General features: G+C 31.9%; 2 protein-coding genes across 11 annotated transcripts in view; one reads left to right on the top strand and one right to left on the bottom strand.

Moving 5' to 3' along the window:
* Positions 1-13661: 13661 nt before the first annotated feature.
* LOC6643895 lies at positions 13662-14176 on the top strand. Its single transcript, XM_002066843.4, has 2 exons — positions 13662-13896; positions 13955-14176. The coding sequence occupies exons 1-2, from the start codon at positions 13783-13785 to the stop codon at positions 14129-14131; spliced, it is 291 nt and encodes a 96-aa protein (XP_002066879.1). The 5' UTR covers positions 13662-13782; the 3' UTR covers positions 14132-14176.
* Positions 14177-17430: 3254 nt separating this feature from the next.
* Positions 17431-27346, bottom strand: part of LOC6643896 (sodium/hydrogen exchanger 3) — a 40987-nt gene continuing 31071 nt past the window's right edge. For 6 of the 10 annotated variants that reach the window (XM_023176548.2, XM_023176546.2, XM_023176549.2 and 3 more), the window contains 3 exons: positions 24382-24594; positions 23477-23867; positions 17431-18191 (listed from right to left, as the gene is read on the bottom strand). In XM_023176548.2, coding sequence (XP_023032316.1) covers positions 17663-18191; positions 23477-23867; positions 24382-24594 — 1133 coding nt within the window. In that variant the 3' untranslated portion in view covers positions 17431-17662. Of the gene's footprint in view, positions 18192-21142; positions 21434-23476; positions 23868-24381; positions 24595-27346 lie in introns of all 10 variants that reach the window. The other 4 variants (XM_023176544.2, XM_047010912.1, XM_047010911.1 and 1 more) reach the window with 1 other exon arrangement.

Below are 27346 nucleotides of genomic sequence, written 5' to 3' on the forward strand. Positions count from 1 at the left end.
TCACAAAATAACACAGTTATTGAGGAAAGTCACTGTTCATGACTTTGACGTTGGTATAAGAGCTATGTGATATAGTGGTCAGATCCGGCTGAATCCGAGATATACAACCTTTGCAGTATATACAAGCCAACATGCAAAATCCAATTAGCTGTGTAGCTCTTACAGTCTTGGAGGAGTTTGCGCTGATCCAGACGGACGGTCCGACAGACGGACATGGCTATATGAATTGGTCTCGTCATACTGATCAAGAATATATATACCTTATGTGGCGGAAATGCTTCTTTTTATGCGTTACACACTTCTGACCAAAATTAAAATACCCTCTGCAAGGGTATAAAAAAACTGATTTTTGGCCATCTCGGAAAATCGAGGCCCGGCTGTATTACTGGGAATTACTTATTTTGCTTTTTAATTTTTCTCATTTAAGAACTTGCCACATTATTTTTTTAGGAACACTTCAAATTCTCAGTATCACATCTATTATATTGTCCACATGTGTATATTGAATTGAATAAATTAACAGCTTGGAACCGTTTATTAGAGCGTTATTTTGATAAACTACTTTAGTTGGGACAAACTTTGCATTTAAAAAGGTCGTAATCTAACTGGATACTACTTAAGATTGTATACTTGAATATAAACAAAGCGTTGTCTTCCCTTTCAAGAAAAGATCTCTTCTCGAATTAAATGAATAACAAATTTAATAGCTTAAATATCTTCTCGAGTCTTAGATAAACTTTTAATAAATCCCTCTGGACGGTACGTAAGAACTAAATAAATCGAAATTGAAGAATAGTTTTCATAGGGTTGAAGGATAAGACTTGCGACTATTGACTTCTTGACAGCTTCTTAAGAATTATTGAAACAATTTTAGTTCTTAAGTATCCTTTAGTTATAGGTAGAACAAGTAAAATAAGGTTTTTGAGTCTTGAGCTGTTTTTAGATAACATATAGAAACTATTACACTATGTCCTTATTATCTCATTTCCCTATTAAATCCAGTACATTGAAGTTTAAGTACAAGTCGTATACAAAGAACCCAATATGGGTTTAATGTTCATTGCTGACCCAAGTCCATGTTGTGTTTTCTTTTTTTTTATTTTGTAGCCAAGTTCAAATAATTCTAGACAAAACAAATCTAAAAGCAACATCATCAGCAATATTTACCACCCACACAATGAGGTTTGCTCACGTGTCTTAAACGTACTTACGACAAAAAATCGCTTAATTAATTTAAAAATTGTTTCTTCCAGCTACGTTGCAGTTTTTCTTTACTTCGTTGTTGTGTTTATATGTCATTGTTATTGTTAACAGCTGTACTTTTTTGCAAATTTACAGTAATAAAGGCAAAACAACTTGAACATTTAAACAACAAAATGGCATCGCACAATAAACAAGAAAAATACAAAACAACACAAAAAATATATAAAATTCCATACCAATATACACAATGGGACATCGAGCATTCGACTATGATATACCTCACTATCAAGTTTAATTGTTAATTAACAAGAGATTTCCATAAGAAATTCTATTCACTACTTCATTGTCATCAGTTTAAATAATATTTCCTCAATTCTTTAACTTAAATTTTTCTTTCGCTAGATATTTAGTGGATAAAATATTAATGCTTTCTGGAACGAATTTTAATTTGGGTAATAATTACATATTAAACGAAGTATTTTACTGTATTAGAATCTTTATTTGTTGATTTGCATAATAAATAATGGAATCATAAATAGGTCTAAGGAAATCGGCGGCCCATAATATAGTTTCATTGGAGAATTTACTACTAACCAACCAACATATTTGAATTAACAAAATAAATATGCAGTTTCTATTTAAGAACAGAAAAATTTGAACTCCAATTTGGGTCATAATTTTTAACCAATATTTAATAATTTGTATGGTTTTTAGCATAAAGCTATACTTAGTAAAAATTACTTACAGATGTATGTGCCTTAGGAAATTTTCAGTCTAAAATTTATAACTAAATCGGTTTCTACGAAGAATTCTAAGAAACTTTTACCATAATAAATGGTATTTAAAATAAATTTCTAAGCCCGTTGGCCTTTTTAGGATATATTTGTAAAATTTGTTGCAACGAAAAATAATTCAGAATTAAGTCAAATATAATTTGGAAAACGGCTTACTCTTTTTTTAAATACGTTAAACACAAAAAAATCTAAAAATCAGTTTTTTGTGGAAAGTTTTCTAGAAAATTTGAAATATAAATTGACACGCCCTAATATACATATTGACGTATTAGAAAATTAACTAAATCAAAGAAATCTTGATTAAATCGTCATAAATATGAATATACAAAAAGGACATTAAGAAATAAAATTGTGCCAAAGTTGATAAATTGATGGAAAACTATTGAAATTTTATATGTATCTATAAATTCTGAACATACACTCGAATGAATTCTAAACTGTAAGAACCAGTTCACAGAAAATATTCATGATGTGAAGTAAATTAAATAAATAAAACTTTACTTTTTAAAAAGTTTATATACATTTTAAGTATAAAAAAAAAATACTGAGAGCAAACATCCTGTTGGTCTGTGAACAGTGTATAACTACAACGTTTGGTTGCTTAGATAAGAGTGAGCTCAATTGTATTATACATGAGCTTAACTAGGGTTGCCACATGTTCAGGGCTGACAGATACAGCACAGAATTGCCATATCAACACATCCCTTGTAGACATTTTTTAAGTTGTTTGACAACTGAAAAGTTATAAATTTTTTGCCAATATCAATACTTTTGAAGTCTATTGCATACTTTAAGGGGCAAAGTTTGACCTATTTCATAGCCCTAGATTCGCCTTTGCTACAATAATCTAGCATATTATAAACAACATATTATAAATGAATATAAATTAGTCAAATTATCTAATATCCTTTGAGTTTTATAGCCCAATTTGGATGTTATTAAATCTTCATTATGGGGGGCTATAAGTTTAAAATAAAGACGACTTGGGTTTTGACTTTTGAGTCAAAGTCCTTCAAGAAAAGTATTTGTAGGCTGAGCAATTGTATGTCTTAATATTATTCTCCATTGTATTTAAGTTTCAGTTTCCTATTAACCTTAATAAATGTTGCCAGTTTATGAAAAGAAACAGGTCAAAAACGACAAACGGTAAGACAGATATTTGAAACATTTATGTAGTTAAGTCCAGAAAGTGAACAAAGTGGCAAAAGCAACAGGTTGAATCCCATTTGCATATACTAGAGCCCTCCCTTATACCAACGACAAGAAACATACAAGTAGTATGTACAGTTAGTTATTACTTATGTATAATCTTGAATTCTAATTTTCACAATAAATACGTATACCCGATATGTCTGATGGATTACAGGGTATAAAAAGAACAACAAATTTTTGCTGAATGCACACAAAAATCCCAACCGAATGTGAAATTGCAATGGGAGTTGGGTTCAAATATTATTGTAGTTGTAGTTGGCCAGCTGGGTTTGGGTTAGTAAATAAATGCGACAACCGTATTTTTCGTCAAAACAATGTCAACATGCATACATTTAAACAGAGACAGAGAAAGAGAAAGAGAGAGAGAGAGAGAGAGAGAGAGAGAGTGAGCTAAAGAAAGACACCGAAAGCAAAACAACAAATGTAACCTCAACAAAAGCAACTCACAATAACAATAAAATAGTTAATAAACATATGTAAATTGTTATTTAGATCCACATAAAACAAAGGAGCAAAATAATAAAAGTTATTTATATATTTTTGACTAGTGTGTCTCTTGATAAAATTACATTTCAAAATTAAAGAAACATATATATTTGCTGCTAAATGTCTCTCTCTCTATATATGTAGCTAGAAAATCATTATAAACTCTAATTATATCCAGATGAAGTACAGTTGCCGCTGGTTGGAAAAAAAAGTGTTGCATAGTTACTTGCTATGAAATTGTCAAGCGGAAGTCATAGCAAGAAAAACAACAAAATATATGTATATAGAAAATGAAAAACAGCAAAGAAAAGCAACAGAAATTCTGTTGATTTCCCTTTTTTCTCTCCTTGGCTTTCTTAGGATTTGGCTAGCTTCCTGTTGGAAAACATAAGTTTGTATACATATATTCACAAGTATAAATAATCATAGCTAAGATGGAGTGGAGAAATGTATATAAGTAAATACATAAATGTAGAGAAATAATTTCTTGTTTTATTTAGTCACCTTTCTCACACTCTTTTCAAATAATTTCTTTCTTTCCTGCCGCCTTCATATTGTTTCATTTTCTTTCGTTCCGAATTTCAATAGACTCGTTAAATCTTGTTTATATTTTATTAAATTCTCTTTCTTCTTGTTTCTTACATCCATTCTTGTTTATTCGTTCATTATCCTGTTCAACTTCTTTTAAGGCATTTTAGATTAGCCATCTTCATTAGAGCATCATGTAATACTTCCAGATGTAGCACTTCCAGATGTCATTGTTCCGAAATATTAAATATTTGTCGCTGCAACTTAAGTTTTAATAACATGATTCAAAATATAATTAATTCGTATATGTATTGATATATGTATGTACATATGTAGAAACTAAAATTATAAGAATTTACTTACAAAATTTACTACTAAAAAAAGCTATGAATCGATTTTAACTAGGTGAGTATAAATGTGACTATATTTCAAATATTAGAATATGTATGTTTATTTGTCAATTCTAAATTCCTCGTATAAAAAACTTTAATGACTTTTGCTCCGTTGTTCTTCAAAAATTTCTTCTTGAAAAAAAATTTTTACTAAAATATACCCATAATAATAAAACATAAATAATAAATCATATCGCCCAAGTAATTTGAAACCAGTTCTTAATGTTTTTGGCGTTCTCAGCTTTCTTGGATATCTGATAATCGAATCCTTGCATATACCCTGCCAATTAGCTTCAAAATTGTTGATGGGACTTTCTCAAGAAAATGTAAATTAATAAACATTGCATCTGTAAGAGTTATAGTCGTTTTTTATTTTCTCAGCTTTAATCTCAAATCACAATGGATGGCTTAATATTTTATATTTTTCTAAAATACACGTCTGGTCGCTGCAAGCTTTTCAGATAGGAAGAAGGTATCAGCGTTGTCTCTTTTAAAAGTCATCGACATCACAGCGTTGATATCGATATAACTTAATCGCTACATAATACAGGTTATCGTTTATACAATACGGTTATTTTATATGTGTGTTGGATTAGCGTTATTATTAAGTTAAACAAATAAGTATTATATACGTAGACCAGGGGATTTATATGTAGCCTACTACACATCAGACAAAGGTTCTTTTTGGCCTGAGGTCATCTTCAGTGGTAATATTACCTTTCGGTTCATGTGGTTTAGACGGATTCAGTTTTTTGATTTTGTCATTATTTTTGGATTTGGGGTTTATTGGAATTTTGAAGTAGGTGGTTTTGAAGATCTATAAATTATTTTTTGACCATTCGAAAGTTGATTAATAATTTATCTAACATTTTGTTAGATTAGTTATAACAGGCTCGAGATCAATTTTAACAGTCATCCAGTTAGATGTCTCTTAAGCAAAATTCCAATTATATTTTTGGTTTTTCACCATTTATATGTACGTCCGCATCGTATGACATGGAGTTTTATACTTTATTTGAAGAAGGTTGCCGGAATGCAACAGAAATATATCGGAATAAGAAAACAAAAAAATATTATTGAAGTTTTTTATTAGGAGATAACTGCCGACTCAACAAAACACTATTTATTTTATATTTAAGCTAAAATTATAACCTTTTTCAAACCTTTTATATCTTTCATGTGGTCAAAATTTGAAATTATATACCAGTTACTTCTTTCTGGGACTATCCTTCTAGTTGTAATATTTCAGCTTTCAACATCCAACATCAACTAGATCATTATATTCTTTGGGAATGTTTTTAGCTTAAGTGACACACGTTGCGTATACGTAATTATTTTAGTTTCCAAAAGCATTCTCAACACAAAAAGTATCGAATCTTAAATTTATAATTTTTTACTTACTTTTAATTATCTTAGTCAACCATTTTTTCGATCAAACATGGTTTTTTTTTGCTTGAAATCAATTGATAAAAATTTTAAAAATTATTATTATTTTATTATTATTATTTTGCAAGTTTTAAAATAAAACTCATAATGATTATAGTCCCTGCTATATAAAGAATGAGCTTACTTGAAGATATTTGTCTAGATTTCATAGACTTATAGTAGAGTTTAAAGATAATATTTGCAAATGGGTTGTAAATAGTATAGGAGGAAGGGATTTTTTCTCTCTTGAAGAGGATATATGCAGGGTTGGATTACTTTTAAGGCAATAGTGAAAACTGTATGGATAATATACTAAAACCAGAGGGCCGGGGCTAACTTCGACCGCGTCAAAGTTTGTATACCCTTGCAACTTTTTTGGTAACTTTTTCCTTACCTATAGCCATCAAAATGGAAAAACGTTTTTTCTAAAAAGGCTAAAGTTTGCGAATGAACGGCCAACAATCTTTGCATAGGAAAAAACTAAGATATTGATCAAAGTCACTGTTTTCCACCGATCGTTCCTATGGGAGCTATATGATATAGTAACCCGATCTTTATCAAATTCGGCACAGTCATTAACAGATATATTAAACTAACAAATGTTTAATTTGAAAGCAATCGCGTCAAAAGTAACGAAGTTATTGACAAAAGTCACTGTTTTCGAAAGATCGTTCCTATGGGAGCTATATGATATAGTCACCCGATCTTGATCAAATTTGGCACAGTCGTTTATATGTGTAATTAACTCAACAATATTAAATTTCATGATCATAGCTCAGAAAATAACGAAGTTATTAAGAAAAGTCACTGTTCGTGACTTTGCCATTTGTATGGGAGCTATATGATATAGTGATCCGATCCGGCTGAATCCGAGATATACAACGCCTGCAGTATATACAAGCCTACATGCAAAATTTCAGCTCTGTAGCTTTAACGGTCTAGGAGGAGTTTGCGTTGATCCAGACGGACGGACGGACGGACGGACGGACGGACGGACGGACGGACGGACGGACATGGCTATTTGAACTCGTCTCGTGGTGCTGATCAAGAATATATATACTTTATATGATCGGAAATGCTTCCTTCTATGCGTTGCACACTTCTGACCAAAATTAATATACCCTTTTTGCAAGGGTATAAAAAGTAGTAAGTTATAACAGGACACTTCGTGCCCCGATTTGCTGTTTCCAGAATCAAAGGAAGCGTTTTCTAATTCAAATTTAAGGAACTTCGGAACTTGATCCAACAGGGATGTTTCTTTTTTATGTTGGGGAATAATTTGCCTTTTGGAAAATGTTACAATTGGAAGTAGAATTCTATTGTCATAAATAAAAGAAGATATGAAAGAAAACCCATGAAGATGATAGATGGAGGAGAATTGTGGATTGCAGGTTATTGGAGGGCATGGCAAGGCCAGCGACTGAAACAAAACGGAATACAATGAAATTTTAAAACAAACAAAGACAAACAAGCACACACACACACACACAGACACAGAGTGGGAGAGGGTAAGAGGGGGGATGGTAGAGAGTAACATACAAACAACAAGGAGCCAATGCCGAATGCGACTAATGAGCACTGAAAGAACAACAACGACAATGGCAAGAGGAGTCGTGCCGTTGGGGTGGGGGTGGTGGGTGGGTGTGGGTGTGGGGGTCGCCATTGAGCAGAGTGGGGGGCGGGAGGTTTGGGAAGCCGCTGAGTCGCAGCAGCGAACGGCATTGTCGACGTCGTTCGTGACAGCGTTTGAAATAAACAAATAGAACTAAAACAACAACAAGGACAGAGTAAAATGCTTATTTACGCATACAATTGCACATGAGCGAAAGACAGAGAGAGAGAGAGAGAGAGAGAGACAGAGAGTGGCAATGCACATTGTGGGGGTGTAGGGAAGAAGTGCGGTGTGTTGGACTAAAGTAGGAAGTTTTGTTTGCTTACACAGACACACACACACACACAAACACAACTGTAACTGTAATTGTGTGTTTGCGTTTGGCAACTCCCACCCAACTTCTCCCCTCTCTCTTTCTCGCTTTCGCATCTTGCCCAACCAAGCCCAGTTTTCTACTGTTTTCTCCTTCCCATTCTCCTCCTCCTATGCGACTTTCTTTATTCGTTGTTGGCCGCTGTTGCTGCTGCTGTTGTTGTTGTTCCTGTTGTTGGCCCAAAAAAGTTTGTTGAGAACATTTGCAAATGTTTGTTTTAGAAAACGGAAAATGCTTCGTTTGTTTCATCATCATCATCATCATTGTTCGTTGTGTGTGTGTGTGTGTGTGTATGTGGGTGGGTGGGTGGTTGGGTGGTCTTCTGCATGTATTTGTGTGTGAATGTTCTTACTTTGGCTTCCTTCTTTCAATATGCCCATTGCTATGTTTTTGTTTTTCCTTTTTATTCTGTATTTAAGCATTGTTCTGAATGCCCTTTAGGGAAAGTATTTTTGATTTCGCCTAGCCATTCATTTGTATACTCTGCCAGAGGGTATTATAAAATTCTTGAAAACTTTGTAAATCTGAGATGGACCTCATCATAAAATGTATACTCCTGAGCAGTAAGAGATGCCGATTCTAACTACAGAAGAGATCGGGAGCGAAATTGTTTCTTTTACCCTCCAGAAATCGACGGCAAATATTTTCCTGAAATTTTATTCAATCATTTAATATTTTCAATACAGTTGAATTGATTGCAAAATAGGAGCTTCTTAAAGTCTTTCCCATGCAGAATATGTTAAAGTTTATAATTCCTATGAGAGATCATAATATTTGACCATTATTAGTTTTAGCGCTCACATCGAAAAATACATTTAGTAATTCATTTTGATTAAGACGACTAGTTATTAATGATTATAATATTCGGGATCAGTTAAAATTTCGAACAAAAAATAATTTTTCTTTTTCTGATTTTCACGATTTCGATTATTTAGCCTTAGAACCACCCTTCTATTGCTCTAGTGTTCATTGATTGGATTTGGCCAGTAAAAAATCATAGTTGCCATTGAAATTGAATTAAAATTTTTTTAGAAACATGTATTCCTGTATTTCGTTTCTTTATAAAGTTTTTTATATCAAAGTTCTATATCATAGATGTAACTCTCATAGAAACAACCCGAAAATCAGTTAAAGGGACGATTATAATAAAACTCGCACACCATGTGCAGTTCGATCTAACTTGAGAGATAGGATAGTTTAAATCTCAAATTATAGTCGCAATTTTAATTTTACAAAAGCAGGCACAGCGAAGCGTGGCAGGGTTTCTAGTATTATTATAAATCATATCTTAGTCATGATAAAAATGATTTTTTGTCGCCGTATTTGTTATTACGAGTATCTATACTTTTTTTTGATAATAATTTTTTTCTGACAATCACGAGTCGAATTGTTTCCGAAGTGCCGTTGCCGAACCTACACGAGCATTTACAGTGTATGTGAGACGGCAGCGCTGCGGCAGAGCTAGACCCTAGTCCGGGGAATGGGCCGTGCCGACCACTGCTTTACACGTTTACAGAAGAAGAGTATGAATCCTGAGATCTTGGAGACTATAATTTTTTTTAAATAGGTATCTTAGGTTAAAGGAAATAGTATCTGAAATATGATCGCTTACAGGAGAGATAGAAAAAATATTGTTGAAATAAAGTACCATCATTTCGTGTTTGGATGGTCTATATCATTTTGCTATGCTAAAATTTACCCATCCTTTTTATAAACATAAAAAAATTATGCATATGTAGGTACATATTTAAGATCTTATATACCCTTTCAGAAGTAATTATAAAATTGGTGAGTTCTTTGTAACACAGAGGAGACGTTTCCGACCCAATGAGAAGCTGGGTCAATAAGCTATGTCTTTTACTCAGCCAATTTTAAAGCTATTGGGCTGAAACTAAGTATTTAGGCATTTTATATTCTGCGTGAGATGAAGTATGAAAATCATCCGGATCGGACTACTATATCATTAAGTGCTATAGGAAAAATCGGCGAACGATTGGGACTATTTTTACCAATTTTCCTAATGAGATATTGTTTGTTGCATGTAAAACCGACTGGATCGGATAATTAAAATGGCAGTTTGTGTGAAACGTTGAAACTTATCCAATTATTATCAGGTTTTATAAAAAATATATTATTTGACGGAGAATAGTAAAAAAAAAAATATTATTCGACGGGGATTTAGAAAAATCGGAGTCTGGTATATGTAATGTAAAAATTTTAAGAAAAAACTATGAATATTTGGCCTTTTGAAGTCTGGTATACATACATATGTTTGTTCAAATGCTCGGCAGAAAGAAGAACATATATGTTTTATGAGTGTTACGATGGTTAAAAGTACTTTATAAGTTACCTTACTAAAAATATGAAATATGATCCGATTTCCTTGTTCTGATTTTCGATTCCAAAATGTGCTGTAATCGGAATTGATGTCTTTTCTTGTTTCCATTTTTAAATAAAGTTTAGATAGTGAATTTTTCTTAATATCATTGGATAGTTATAGCTTCTTCCAAGGAAACTATAATACAATTTATGAAAGATTAGAGATGATGGAACAAAATATCGATTAACCTATTTCATTTGGATTTTCTTTGGAAATTGAACAATCAGAATGAATCTTTTCAATTGGTTCAGTGAGATCTATATCGATTGGTGGTTTTGGGACTCTTTGGTCTTGAATAGAGTATTACTTGAGGCATATTTACTTATTGTTTGATTTTCCAGTCTGTTATTTTCATCGTCAACATCATCATCATCATCATCATCATTGTCATGATCATCGTCGTCGTCATCGTTATCGTCTATCGTCTGTTACTTGTGCGTAGCTTTGTTTATTTTATTTGTTTTGCTTTGTTTTATTTTTGTTTATTTTTGTTTGATTTACGTTTTGGTCGTACCATCCACTGAGCGAACCAACCCAGTTACCGCCCTCACCCTCACCCTCCGCCCTACCTTACTGTTCTCTATCCACCTAACAGAACCACCCAATCAACCCACCCACCCAACCACCAACCCCCTCAAAACGTTTTGTTTTACTTATGCCCAGCGGGGTTGGGGGGTTTGACTGAGTTTGCTGTTGTTTTCCTTCTCTTCTTCTTCTTCTCCTACTTAATTTTGTATTATTTTTGTTGTTTCGTCTTTGGGTTTTTTTTTTTTGTTATATTGTTTTCTCTGTAGGTGTATTGACTTAAAGTTTGTTATACTTCTTTTTGCCTTTTGTCTTTTTCTACTTCTCCGCCTCGGTCTCCATCTTCCCTTGTTCTTTTCCTTCAACCTCCTCTTGTTTTTCAGTTTGCAGTTCTTTCAGTGTCCTTTACTTGCACAGGTTCGTTGGTTATTGCATGAAGGAAACGCCTTCCAAAACATTTCAGAGTGTTTGCTCTATGCCAAGATGGCCGGGAATGACGCGGGGGCTAGCAGGCGACCCGCTTGGTCCCGGTCCCAAACAGAGTAAAAATTCAGTAAGTTTATTCTGGGGCGGAATTTTTTCCTCTTGTTGTTTTATTGTTTTTGTTTTAACAAAAGTTTCAGAGGTCGCATCGGACGTTAGATTGACCAGACAGGTAAAAATGAACAAATAACTTGCTGGGTGACTATATACAACTTATAAAGTACATAAAATGTATATAAAACCAAGGTAGAACTTATATACATTATCCTTGAGACTGCTCTTTCTTTATAATGATTTAGTCGATCGACTATAAAATTATGGGTCTAGGTTTCATGGCTTTGGTTCTGGGTAACCAGACATATATATGTTTATGATATAAATTAACTCATATGACTTTCGAATTTATGATATGTTGTTATGTGAGCACGGGTAATTGTCAATTCAACTCCTAATACTTCTAATAAGAGTATGTTGCTATGTGGAAACATGCCGATCGCATATGTCGGGGGTTATATAGTTGGTATTATTGGTATTATTGGCTGTAAGCCGCCAGCCAGAATTCTCTTTCTTTGGTCTATTCATTCTTATTGATTCGTGATGGAAAACAGTCGCATTGTAACTTGATAATTTGTATTATTATTAATAAATATTATAAAATTATTAAACTAAAATATAAAATTATTGGGAATGAGGTCCAATGCCTTCCACGACAACGGATTTAACTAATTTATTTACATGAGTATCATCTTAGTTTTTGAATATTGTGACTTGGTCTCTAAACATATTAGCATTAGGACTTATCCAGCATCACGAATTACCATCCACCATCCCAATTATGTATGCTACATAAATTTTTGGTGTGTCGAAATATTTTCCGATATTCCATTATCCACAAAACTCATAAAGAATTCTAGAACCGAATGGAAATGCTGCCTGATCTCAGTCTTGTCGAAGGAGACGTGTCAATCTAGCCATATCCGTATCCGTCCGTACGTATGAACCATGGAGACTATAGAAGCTACAGTCACCAGATATGAGTGATCAAGTTTATTTAAAATTTGTACAATTGAAAATTTTGAATTGGATCTAAATATATAATCATCTAATCGTCTAAAAGGATATTTAAGGATGTGTTTAAAATTTCGTATGTGTATTTTGACGCGCTTGCAAAGTCACATGTTTCATCAATTTATTTTCCTCTCAAAATTTTCTAAAATTATTGCGACAAAATGGAAAATATAGGTCAAATAATAGGTCAAAATGCACTTTAAAGGTAAAAAAATATAATAAAAAAAAATATTTTATAATGAATAATTTATTTACAGTTTCTTTTGTGGTTTGGTGATACATATTGTATTTAAAAAGTTCTAAAACAAGTTTGTGTAAATTTTAGAAATGTTTGTCTAAAATATTCCTTATAACCAAAAAAAAACTTACCCGAGCGGAGAAGCTTGAAATCTTTTGGGCTCTAAGAGAATTACTAGATTTATCTAAGTTTCCGTTAGTTTAAATATAATAATTTAAAACAAAATCCAGAGGGCTGGAGCTAACTTACCTATAGACTAAGAAATCTAATTTAATAGTTTGTTGTATGTTTATATGACGGCTATATAATATACATAGTTATCCAATTTCAATCAAATTCGAAACAGTCATTAATATGTGTATTATACTGAGAAATGTTGAATTTTAAATCAATCGCGTCAAAACTAACGAAGTTTTTTTTAAAGGTAACTGTTTTCGACCGGGAGGTTTATAATATAGTTATCCTCGATCTTGATCAAACTTGGTTCAGTTGTACAAAACTGACAAATATGGTTATTTATGACATTAGCTTAGAAAATAACGAAGCTATTGAGAAAAGTCACTGCTCGTGACGTTTGTATAATAGCTATATGCTATAGTGATCCGATTCCGGTGAATCCGCTGAAGCCCTGCAGAATACAGAAGCTCACTAGGTCTAGGAGGTGTTTGCGTTGATTCAAACGGACGGACAGCCGAGCATGAACTCGTCTCGTCTTCCGTTGTACTTCTAACCAAACCATCCAAACTGACCTAACTGACCAAAACCATTTTTGCAAGGGTATAAATATAATAAATTTATGTAATATTTCGTTAAATTGAAAATTTGTAAGAAGAAAATAAATATAATCTGCAGCCAAATATGCTTAGATAAAAATCAATCGGAAACATACTTAAGAGAAATCTTTTCGCTGATAATATTCCATGTGTATAGAAGGCCTTGAGTTTAACTAAACCTTTGTTTGAAAACAAAATAAAATATAGTAGCATAAAAATTAAATCTAAATTCTTCTTAGACATGACAAAATAATTTGTTGACGTGCATAAATTTTAGAACCACATTTACGATGTCGATATCTAAAGATTGGTCCCGGGCTGAGCCTTACATTCCGAGGGATAATATTAGAACCGAAGCAGGCCAAAGAACTCAAACACCCTTTAAGCCGTCCTTTGAAGAAGACGTGAGTAAAATTTTGTAGTTTATCGCGGATTCGGTTGTAATTTGTTTTATTTGGCTAGGAATGCCCCCCATCGATGGCCATGATAATAGGTGGAGAATATGCAAGGATTTGGCTGCGTGATCGCGCTGCTTTTGTTAAAAAGCGCGAACGGGCCGTCAAACCTAAGTATATTAAAAACGATTTCGAATGGTGGTTAAAGTTGCGAAAAACTACAAAAAGCTTTTGTAAAAAGTAATGTGCGAAGGAGCAAAATTTATAAATAGTTTTATATTTTTAAAAATTGGCGCCATTTCGTTTTTATTTTTAGCGGTTAAAATATGGTCACACCGTTGGAAAACTTCAAAGCTCATTAAAGCTTTAGTGCTAAAAGCTTTGTATGTAACGGTTTTATTCAAAAACCAAAGGAAATTCATTAACAGCAGACAACCATATGGTCAATTTAAAAGAAAATGTCTTGGGTCTTATATTTATTCCATTGATCAAGGATTATATATTAAAAGAATGGGCAAAAGTTGCGCGAATGAAACTATGATAATCGCATATAACGTATCAGTTAACTGTGGTGCTCCTAATTGGTCTTATTCATTCAAAGTACTTCAAATGTGTAATAATTACGGCGAGTCTTCTTGATGGGTCTTGTCTAGATCTAACTCTGTTAGATTTTTTAACACCACTTCGACAAAAGCAAATTGAATTAAGTCTCCATAAGAATTCTTAAATTCTTTATACGACGTGTTGGTTTATTATTATCAAAATCTTTGCCAATATATTCATATATTCGTAGGATTCCAAGAAATGCAATGATGCATATTTTAGCGACCCATCCCTATTTCGCTATTTTGGTTCCAGTTTCAAAGAATTTACCTTACTTTTTTCTTTTAATATTTAATGAATCCTTATAGATTCATTAATGATTTATTATTGATTCCCTTATGATGTTGAATGGTTTCTAAATGATTTACTATGTTTACCTAATGATTCCTTTATAATTCCTCAATGATTCCTTAATGATTTCTTTTTGATTTTTCAATAATTCATTAACGGTAATAATTCCTAAAAGAGTTAATTATGAATCCTTAAAGATACTTTAAAGCAGAGGTCGGCACGGCCCATTCTCCGCACTAGGGCATAGTTCTGCCGCAGCGCTGCCGTCTCACATACACTGTAAATGCTCGTGTAGATTCGACAACGGCACTTCGGAAACAATTCGACTGGATTTGTTGTGCAATGCGTTATTTGCTATGAATTCCTTTAAAGCTGGTTTAATGCATTAAATAATAATTGTACATTACCTTTATGACCTAATTATAATGCACGTCAATATTTTTCGAAACACTTTAGTCTAATTATTTTTGCTAAACAGTGTTTTTAGTGTAAAGCAAGAAAACGTTTCGCAGTTTTGTGTGTTGCTTCATACACAAATTATAATGGCGATGCCTTATTTTAATTCTTGTATTCTTTTTTCCTTCAAAATAATTTCTAGTCCACCAAGGACAAGCAGGAGACAAGATTGCAAGACGATGATGAAGTTTACGAAAAACTTCTCGGCGTATTACTCGAATGATAGAATTAGAGTCCAAAGTCCTCGAAAATTATCGCTTTCTGACGTGGTCAAAATACGATAACGCTGACTCGTGAGCGGTGAGTACATATCAAAACACCCACCGTATACGAAGTACCGATGTCTTCGATACACAAAAAAATCGCAGACTTTAGCGCATAATAGATTTTTTTACTTAAGAAAAATTGCACGATGTAACCTAAACTATTAAAGGAATCCTACCAAACAGGAAGACCGTGCTTAGTTGGTCAGATAAAAAGGCGATCCAGTCCTTGTTGATTTGATTGTTGGGAACCACATTAAAGAAATTCAATTACAATTTTTATTTTTTTTTTGGTTTATTTTTAGTAAAATTGTTTTCACTTATTATATAGTTATTTAAAATCAGTTTAACAATTTACAATCCTTTTTTTTTTTTGTTTTGGGTTTTCTTTTTTTAATGTTGCTTTTTGCGTTGCTAAATTAATTTTTTGGTGAATTTTATTATTTTTTAATTGAATTATGCACAACTTAAGGCCTACAGTACGAAAAATTGCAAACGTTTTCTGTTACATTTTTCAATTTTTATATTTTTGTTGGTTGTTCCTAAATTTGCTCTAAAGCAAATAATCAAGATTTAAGCCAAGATTTTCGAATTGTTCAAAGAACAATTAGTTTATGTATAGAGCACTGTAGCTCACATGGTAACACAGCTCCGATTTGTTTTTTTTTTTTTTTTTTGTTTGGTTATCAAATGACAATTTTCAAGCAAAATTTGGTTTTGTTTTGCTGCCCTTATTTTTTTTTTTTTTTTTAGATTTTTTGTTATTGTCTTTCTAAGAAAAAAAAAACACCAAAACTAAATGGAAAACAGTTGTGGGCATACCATAAATATATATGAATATGAATATGCATATGCAATTATATGCAGGTTAGAAGGCAATTCTTGGGTAGAGTAAGATAAATAAATAAAAATTAAAATATTTTGGTACTAGGCGCATACAAATTAGTTTATATTTATATATATATATATGTAGATCGTTTGTAGGTAGGTTTGATGTTCCATATGCAGTCCCACAAAATGTTTTACATGAATAATTTTCTGTTTTCTGTTTTAAGGTAGGTTGTTTCAGTAAATTAGTAAGTTTTTGATGTGAAATTTAAGGCTTGTTCTCAATTTCGATTATACTAGTTACATAACCTGATAAAGGGTTTTCATATCCTTAATTCTTTTTGAAGGAATGAATTTTATTATTATTCTGATGTGTTAGATTCACAATGAATCAATAATCTCTAGGATTCAAATCGAAATTGAGAAAATATTACCCATTCTATAAATTTTTTAATATGTTTTGCTAATACATTTTCAATTCTATTTTCATAATATTTGGTTTGTATTTTGTTTTTGAGCACTTTTATTTCTAGTTATTTTATGTTTTTTTTTTTAGATTATCCACAAAATGTGTACAAAAATAATTTGTAATTTACAATATATTGTAACTCTGGCTATATAGCATTTTATTTATTTGGTTGACTCTGCGGCTATTTCTTAGACTGTACAGAATAAAAACTAAATCATTGAATTAAAATTATAAAATTGAACTAAATAAAAACATTTGCTAAATACGCCTTTAAGTACCATTTGGTTTTTTTTTTTTCAAATTTTATATACACAATTAAATTTAATTAAATAATTTAGAGAAAAATTTGTTCTAAACTTATTTTTGGCTATATAATTACATACACAATTTGTTTTAGTTTTAGTTTAATAATTACAAATATAAACTGTTTTGTTTTTGTTTTCGTTTTTGGAACACATTAGTTTTAATCACTAAGTTAACACCACTCGCTAAAACATAAATTGCGGAAGTAAGTAAGAGACAAAATTTAGAACGGAAATTTATAACTAAAACAATATGCTATTCAATTTTTTATTATAATATATATACAAATTTTTGTTGTTATATGTTTAATAATTAATTCATAAAGCTTTTTGTTTTAAACCATTTGGAAACTATTTTTTTTTTTGTAATCATTTGCTGTTCTTAATTGATACTATAATCCTACATATATAACTATATAGGTATGTAGGTATATATAACCAGCATATACACACACACATACATAGATATCGTTGCTGAAGGACCTTCTTTCTCAGTAGAACATCTCATATTGAAAGAAACTTTTACGCCGTGGAGGATACTGCTTTCCTTCCTCATCCGCTACTCAAATGATGCTCTCATCATTCTTCCTAGTGAGACGAATGCTGGTTGTAGTAGTTGTTGCCCCTGCCGATGCTGAACCGGAACCACCTCGTCGACCCATCTCATGTGCAGTGCGTGGAGTGGCAGGCGTGGTAAATGTAGTGACTACAATATTCTCATCATCATATAAATCAAAATCTTCCCCTTCATCATCATCATCCTCCTCATCATCGTCGTCGTCGTCGTCATCGTCCTCACTGTCGCTATCTTGGTAATCTAATAGAGCCGTGGTCACTTGATTTTTACTACCACCAGGCACACCCACTGCCGCACCGCCTACAGCACCAGCATTCATGCGTCGGATTTGGGATCGAGGAGTCGATGAGAGACGCGGCAGGAGCGGCTCTCGACCATCGCGACGCATCATTTTCTCGCTGTTGGAGCCGCTGGTGGTGGCAAGCGGCGCACCATCCCAATCATCGGTGTCGCCTGGCTCGCATAGCGACTTGGAGTGTCCATGCTGGTACGAGGACTCCTCTGGTATTGTGTCACTATTGTCAGTTACAGTTGGAGTGCATGATTGTGCGTAGTCGTGACGATTGTTTTTTTTTTTGTATGATTGGAGTGATGTGAAGAAAAGTGGTAAAAAAGTTAATGTCATTTGGAAAGTGATCAAATTTAAATTTTATGAACTTTATGTCATCATGAGTCTACAACTATTTTAGATCTAAAGACTAAAGAGTATAACATAATTTCAACAGAAGCAAAGAAGAAATAAACATAATCATCATATATTTATTTAAGTAAAACTATTCACACAAAGCCAAGAGATTAAATGAAAAATATAGTAACTAGAAATACAAGCCATAGATAAATGTATAACAAAAAATAATTAAACATTTTTTTGATATATATGTATGTTTATATATCACTATAAATACAATACAATTCCCTTTCAGATAGTTGTTTTTAACAAAATTTGGTTTTAGAATTTCTCTCTTCGTTTCATTAGAGGTTGTTTTTTTTTGAAAAGTTAGCCACAGGATGTGTTTTAGGTTTTTAAAATATTACGTAAATACTTACACAAAGGTGTTTTGATGATATAAAGAATTGGTTTTTGTTTTTTTAGATAATTGATCTAGGTGGTAGTAGGGTGATATATCACAGGCTCAACTGTATAACAGTTTTGAGTGCATTAAGTGGATGTTGGTGTATTTTTTGTGGTGTGTGTGTGCAGGGGTGTTAGCATAGAGGCTAGAGAGACTCAATTGACACGGAGCTAAAAGTAAATTTTTATAGATTTTTTTGATTTTACCAATTGTATATTTTTGTGATTTTTTTTCCCCAGGTTTTAGTTTGTTAAACGTAAACGGAACACATATCAGACATTGGATTAGAATCAATTTAGATCGAGAAATTGCATTGCATTTGTTAGGATTAATTGGGAGAGGTTAAGCTTAAAAAGAGAGATGATTAAGCTATATGACGGCAAGCAAGAGACGGTTAACAATAAAAAGCCAAATGAATGAATTAAAATATAATAAAATTAAGCAGAAAATAATTATCATTAATGATGTATATTATGCAATATGTATTAAGGTTTTATTTATAACTATTGTGATTCTACTCGAAACTGTTATACACATATAAAATGGCTGCAACAAATGCTTTTATAACGAAACATTAATAAGTCGTATTATCATATGACAGTTTCAACCTGTTATAAATGATTGCGGCTAATGGTTTTCGAACTTTCTTGATCTTTTATATGTATAATATGGAACATGCTGTAGCCATTTGACCATCTCTAATATTATTTAACACTTGAAAACAATTATAACCAATTAAAAACGTTCTAAAATCATAACCAGCAGTTACTTTTTGTGTGTATACCAGTCAAGAACCGCCGTATAACATTGAAAAACAATTCAAGAACGGTATAAGCAGTCGAAAAAGTTGTAAAACATTTTTATAACAGTTGAGATCTTTAGTATAACACTAAATAACTGTTATATATGGTTGAAACTGAATATAGAAACATTTGCTGCCTACCTAAACTGTTATAAATGGCTTCAATTGATAAAAAATCATATACGACACTTATTTTGCAGCTGTATGACAGTTTGGAACTGTCGTACACGTACACTTAAACTGTTATAAATGGCTGCATTTGATATAGAATCATATGCAGCAGTCATTTAACAGTTGTACAACACATTGGAATTGTCGTATAACACTTAAATTGTGTAACTGTATAACACTTAAAATGTTATAAATGGCTGCAATTGATGTAAAATCATACACGGCATTTATTTTACAACTGTATAAAAGTTTAGAACTGTCGTATAACACTTAAACTGTTATAAGTGGCTGCATTTGATATAGAATCATATGCGGCAGTCATTTTACAGTCGTATAATAGTTTGAAACTGTAGTATAATACTTAAATTGTGTAACTGTACTACACTTTAACTCTTAAATGGTTGGAACTAAGAATAAATCATTTGCTGTGAAACTGTATAACACTTAATGTGTTCTAATCGGCTGCAATTGATAAAAAATCATACCCGTCTATGAAGTGACCATAGATTGGAACTGTCGTATAACACTTAAATTGTGTAACTTTGTAAAACTTAAGCTGTTTTAAATGATTGAAACTGTATGAAATCATTTGCGGCATTTATTTTATAGTTGTATAACAGTTACAACAGCCGTATGAAATTGAATAACTGGTATAACGATGTCCTGCCGATATAAAATCATTGGCTTTAGAAATTTATAGCTTTATAACAGTTTAAAGCTCTTATATTATTGCTTCTTGTTAAAACTGTTGTTCTACAGTGTAACATACAATAGTTATCAAGTGGTTTTGAAGTTATGCGAGGTCGTGGTAAAAAAAAAAAAAATAATAAACTAACTAAAATATGAGCAAATAATACACAAGATCAACAGGCCAGTTTAGGTGTGTTTAAATCCTAATTTTAAATATTCGAAGCAAGAGCTATGCCAAATGTTTTGACGCCACCAATAGAAACAACATCTTTGATACAGTAGAGACTCCCCACCAATGTACAATTGCTTATGCGTATGTGAGTGAGAATGATTTGCCAAATTGTCAATAGTTTTTAGGAATGTTAAACAGGAACTTTCGCTCTCTTTTTGAAAATGATCGATGTAGTAGAACAAGTTATTACAAGTTAAATGGAGTTAGAGGAGTAAGGAGAAATCACTATTCATTTAGCATTATATAGACCTATATTTGATTCGTTTGATTCTCAATTCTACAATGATATGCATCTGAATTGTAGTATTATATACAATTTGATAAATGTATATAGAAATATCATGTTGATTGGGTGGTTTGTTGTTAGTTGAACGTCTGCTGTTTCTTGTGGTTCAAACGATTTTTTAAAGTTGAAATTCGTTTTTGGCCGGTATAGGTTGCATTTGGCAGATATACTGGCATTATCTCTACACTATCATATGATATTGGATCATTTACTTTAGCCGATATGTTGCACTATTCTCCGATGAGGGGGAAGTTGACGTTGAATTATCGCTTGTTGCATTTGTTGAATTATTTGTGTGGCTGTTGTTCTTGTTGTTGATTGTGGTAGTAGATGATGTTGTTGTTGTTGAAGTTGTTGGATTTAAAGTTGTTGTAGGAGTTGTTCGAGTTGAAGTTGTTGTTGATGTTGTTGTTGTTGGTGTGATATTGCCTGACTCTAGCAAATTAGTTGCTCCTGGACTACATTGTAAAACTCTACTGGGCCTGCGTCCAGTTACAATAAGTCTGCAAAATAATTTATCACAATAATACGACACAGAGACAAAACAAGACGCCTACCAAACAAAACAAAAAGGAAAGTAATAAACAACACAACACAAAAATTTGCCAACACACAGAAAGAATAAAGTGAAAGTATACAAAATTTACGTAGTTTATAAATAGAAAGGAAAATTAGCACAAAAATTCTTCTTTATATTGCGAAAAATGATGCGAATTTTTAAAGTGCTTAAAATGGTAAATAATAAAAACATTGCAAGTGTAAAAAATATGCAAATTTTGAACAAAATATTTAGCAAAAAACAAAAAAAAATTATGTTCTCGTTAACAGTATTTATAATTATTAAAAAAAAGTACAGAAAATTGAGTTAAATTGCTGAAATTCAATTTTAAATGTCTAGAATCCCACTGCATATAAACCGAGCAGCGATATTGATCTATTTTAAAATAAAATTCGATAGGTTTTTGGGAAATGGAACTTGCATTTTCTACCAAGAAAAAGTCGTTATTACATTGGGTCAGTTGACAATCTTTTGAATCAAACTTTCTGTAGAGGACGAATCTAGGTTAATCTACAACTAAGAATATGAATTAAAAAACTACCTTTAGTGTATGAGTAAATACATTCAATTTGTTCCTTTTTGACTCACTCACAAGTTCAATCATGAACTCAAATTTACTGACTCATTGGCATAGTAATTTAGTAACTCAATAGATTAAGTGCGTCAGTTCCTCATTAGTTCATTGACTTAGTAGATCGATCACTCACCCCCTAGTTCTTTGATTTACTAGATCGCTCACTAACTAGTTTTTTGACTAACTAGACCACTGACTCTCTTGTTCAGTTTGTTATACTGGTTTATTAAAATTAAACAATTATAAGAATTATAATTATAAGAACTGATCATGGACCTCAGAAAGTTAAGTCAGTACAGACTGATCAAATGAGCAGTGAGTTAACTGAACAGTAATCAATTGAGTGAGTCAGTGAACCCGTTTATCAAAATGAAGTTATTTACTGATTTACTGACTTAGTAATTCAGTAACTTAATAAGTTAGTGCCTTATGAGGCACTAGTGAGTTCTTTGATTTCCTAGATTACTCACTTACTAGTTCTTTGAATTAGTAGATTATTTACTCACTGGTTATTAAACTGACCAGATCACTCACTCACTAGTTGAATGACTTTCTAGATCTCTGACTCACTTGTTACTAGTTTATTAATATTTAATTATTTTTATAATAAATTTAACTATAAGAACTGATCAGGGACCTCAGAAAATAGTGGTCACAACAGACTGAACAAATGAGCAGTCAGTTAACTGAACAAGTGAGTTAGTGAGTGATCAGCCGAAGGAATTACTCAACATGCTTATACAAATGAGTCATTTGGCGAAAAAATTAAAATACAATATGTCACCAGATTTTCTATATAACTATATTACTATTTAAAGAATCGTCAAGTTCTATTTTTAGGAGATTTGCTTATATAGCTGCACAATTGCACTTCTTTAACGCCAAAACTAGCTGAGAATTATAACTAAATGAAGTAAAATAGATCAGAAAAAGCATTCCAAACCGGATTTCTCTTTTTTTAACCTTGGTGTCATTATAACATAAAACTATGACCACAATTATAGCTTAAAAGAAAAACTGCTAAATGAAATGAAGGCTCTAAAGGAATCTCTGATTCTATAGACTACAGATGCAAATTCTTCTTCTACGCTTGTGTTTAAAATAAAATAACTAATAAATTATCTTAAAAACTAGTGAAACTTTAAAAAACAAAACCTTGGGTGAAAATCTAAAATTAATGTTATTTTCAAGTGATGATTTAAATGTTCTGTTTTGGATTAGTCAATAACTAAGCTACAAACAAAAATGCGTTAATTTAATACAAATATAAAAAATCTATGCTTAGAGATAGAGTTAAAGAGGCCCACAAAATACAAGAATCAATGTACGAAGGACATTCAATAACACAAATCAAATTTCGTGTATCTTTTTGGTGAAAATAGTTGGGGTAAAAAGAGAAATAAAAAAACTTACCCGCTTAGCTCCAACATTGAGCCACGTCGCACATTCCGTCGATGACTTGCTGTGACCGGAAATGGACCAGAATGGCCATCCGGGCCAACTAGATGAGTGCCCAACGAACCTGACGATATCGATTGCGAGCGCTTGCCCAGCCGGGGATTGTGGGCCGGCACTGGTGTGGTATTGGTGCTAATGCCACTGCTGGCCGGATTCATTGGATTGAGGGTGTTAGTAGAAGAAGGCACAACGACCATTGGATCCGAGCCACGTGCATCGCCGCTGGAGCCGGCATCCACCGTATTAGAGCTTCCAATGCCACCAACGCTGCCAGCTTTTGAACTGGAACTCTCACGTCGAAAGAGACCTATGACGGACTTGGGTTGTTTAGGCTTGTTTATACCACCTTTTTTTTGGGAGGGGGTTGGAGAGAGCATTTATCACATCCGTGTGTTGTGTGTGGTGGATTGTGGTGAAGAGTGGTAGATATTGCGGGTGTGTGTGATGAGTTGTATTATTGTGGAGCCAACAATTACCAAAAAGGAAAAAAAACGACAGAAAAAGAAACGAGAAGAATAAACAAATAGAACTAATCAGAAACATATAGAATATATAGTTATAAACTATATATAGAGAGGTGTCGTAGTATAATACAATTTTTAATTTAATTTCTTTCTTTGAATTTGTACTTTTCAATTTGGTTTTTTTTTTTGCAGTGCATTTAAAATTGGAGTAAAAAAAAATAAACACAAGATAAACCATATATTTATATAGATATATACATAGATATAGAGATAATTCTTTTCTTATATACATAGCCAATTTACAGAGAAATAATACAGAGAACTCTTGGATCTTTGGTAGTATCTGTTTGGTTAGTCCCCCGGGGTAATTAAGACGTTCATAAAAGGATACGTTACCTAGGAATGTAGCACTTGGTGAATTGTAGGCCAAATATTCCTTATTCGATGCCCAGGCAGGAAATTCATTTTGCTGAACTGCATCTGTGCTCTCGTCCCCCTGTCGTTTCCATGGCAATTGTGATTCTGTGGCTGTGGGCGTGGCCACACGACGTTCCCCATCTGATTCGCGTGACAAATTGCGATCCTCTTCGGGAATGGGATGCTCGGCAACTACATTGAATGGAAATGGAAAATAGTAATAAAAACTATTAGAATAGGTTCAATCTCTAGTATCTGGGCATGCATTTAGCAGCAGCAGCAGCAGCAGCAGCAGCAGCAGCTCAGCTCAGCTTAAACTCTACGCTGCAATGCCAATTTTGGTGGGGGAAATTTCAAGGCGCAGCAAAAGGACACTCAAGTAAGGATAAGACAAACAGAGTGCAAAATGAAATAAAAACAAAGAAATTATTCTGAACAAAACTGAGTTCAAAGTAAATTAATCTAAAATGCGAACGAAATATTTAATTGGAAAATATATTCAACTGTAATTGGAACTGGACCCTTCTTTTCTTAATAAAACTCAAATGTTTTTAGTGTGTTTTCCGATAAATTACGACAAATTGAGAAAGTCTTTGGAATCATACTTAAAATTCCCAATGACTCTTAATGTATTATCATTACATTTTTTGGAAGGTAAACAAAATATGTTTTCGCAAGCATTTTAAAAAAAAATGTTTATGCAATTTGTATTTAATATTATTTAAAAAATGCGAAGTCTTAGCTTTTTTTTCGTTGTAATAGAAATGCAAAGCTAGTATCACATTTGAAATTTTAAAAAAATTTTTAGAATAATTTTTGAAAATATTTAAAAAACAAAAAATTTTCTAAAAAACTTGAATAAACGTTTGAAAAATTCAAAATAGTTAGGAAAAGTATTGGGGGAAAATATAGAAACCAATTTCAAGAGGTTATTACGATATCCCTAAGTTCAGAAATTTCTTGGAAAATGAAGAACAAATGTTGAAAATTTTAAAAATCGGAAAAACTCGAATATTTAAAATAGTTTTGGAAAAAATTTTAATAAAAAAAGGTTCTCGGAAATTAGTTTTACATTTTTTAAATCACAAAGCGTTCAACATTTTCAAAACTATTTTTTAAATTTTTTCTTTTACTTTTTACAAAACAAGAAAAATGTTGTTAAAATGTTTTTTTTTGCTGATTTTTTTTAACGTTTTCTATTAAAAGCTTTTTATTAAATTTTTTTTTGTTGAAATTTTTGTCAAACTTGTCTTTACTTTTTTTTTAATGTTTCAAAATAGGGTTTAACACTTCAAAAAAATAATTCAAATGTTATCTGGTAAATGCGATTTGAATTGAATATTAAAAATGTTTTAAAAGTTTTCGAAAATTGTACTTAAACAAACTTAAAAACTTGTCAAAAAACTAAAAAACACATTTAAAATCGTATTTCCCACTCTTCCAAAATCTTTTAAAAATGGTTAAAATTTAAAAACAAATTTTAAAACTATCTGTTCCAATGCGAATGCTAATGAAATTTCATGTTGTTATGCAATGTTAAACAAAATGTTTAATACATTTTATTTTCAATGCTGGTGAAATCAGATTTAGTGCCTCTGATTTTTAAATATTATAAAATTTGGAAGCGCTTTGAAAATTTACTAAAAACATTGGGAGAGCTAACCGAAAACTCGTCTGAAGTATTATATTTTAAATATCATAATTATTATCTTTAATTTCTAAATAATTAGAAATACAACTATAACATTTTTAAATTTTTGAATAGGTTCTTCACATAAAGTAATTTATAATAATTTAGGTTGTATAATTATTGATAGAGATATACTTTCATAGACAAAAAGTGGACTTTTCAAAGTATAACAATAATTATGACACATTTTCACCTAGATACTAACGACATTTGAATTTATCTTAACCCAATTCCAGTAAATTTAAAAAACAATATTTAATGAAAAAATTAAGGGAAAAACAACGCAAAGGAGGAAAACGTTTGTCATGCACAAAAATGCCATGCTGATTTGTTTTTTGCTTATTTTCTTATTAGTTTTTCATTTTAAGATATTTTCGTTAGGTGTGTTTTTTTTTAAAGATGAATATAGTTTTCAGGACTCTTTTTTCTCTCTCTCTCTTCTTTTGAATGCTTTCTACTCAATTTAATGTACAAATATCATTTAATGAATTGAAGCTCTATTAGAGGTTAAACTAAAAGGATAAGTGAATCATTGGCGCAAATCAAACCTTTAAAAGAAATCGATATAAATAACTTAACTTAAATGGGTATAAAATTAAAATATTTTAAGTCGCGCAAAGTGCTGAGCACAAACGATTAACTATTTTTGCATAAAGGCGAAAATGCCATATAAATGGTTAAGATTCACTATGCTATACTATATAATAATGTATGTATTTTATGGGACTGGCACTATGTATATAAGGCAGCAGATACTCTGGAATGTCGATGGACTAGTATGTGTATGTATGTATATGTATGTATGTGTGCATTATAATGGATTCTGAAACTTTCACAAAGTGAACTATGAACATTCAAAAACCTTCCATCGAGTCTTGTAAATTTTGTTATTTTACTTGCTTTGAACGTATTTGAAAAGTAATTTCTTTTGTCTGCGATGACTACTCTAAAATTATAATGGAAATTTTACTGCTAAAACTAGTTGCGAATTATAACTGGTTAAAGCATTCTCTCTAACTTTTTTCCCACTTGTGTTTATACCCGAAATTTGGAATGGCATGGCAATGGAATTCTAGAGTCGTTGATAGCTACTGAGAGATTTAAAAAAAAATAGTTCTTGATATTCAAAAACCTGTTTATATCGGTTTAATTTTTTTAACCTGCCCATACAAAAGTTTGAGTGAAAAAGTAGATGGCGAAAATAGTTTTAGATTACTTTGAATGTTCTCTTAAAGTTTTCTAAATAGTTTCAAA

The sequence above is a fragment of the Drosophila willistoni genome (genome assembly GCF_018902025.1).
Source record: "Drosophila willistoni isolate 14030-0811.24 chromosome 2R unlocalized genomic scaffold, UCI_dwil_1.1 Seg167, whole genome shotgun sequence".
NCBI classification, from domain to species: domain Eukaryota; kingdom Metazoa; phylum Arthropoda; class Insecta; order Diptera; family Drosophilidae; genus Drosophila; species Drosophila willistoni.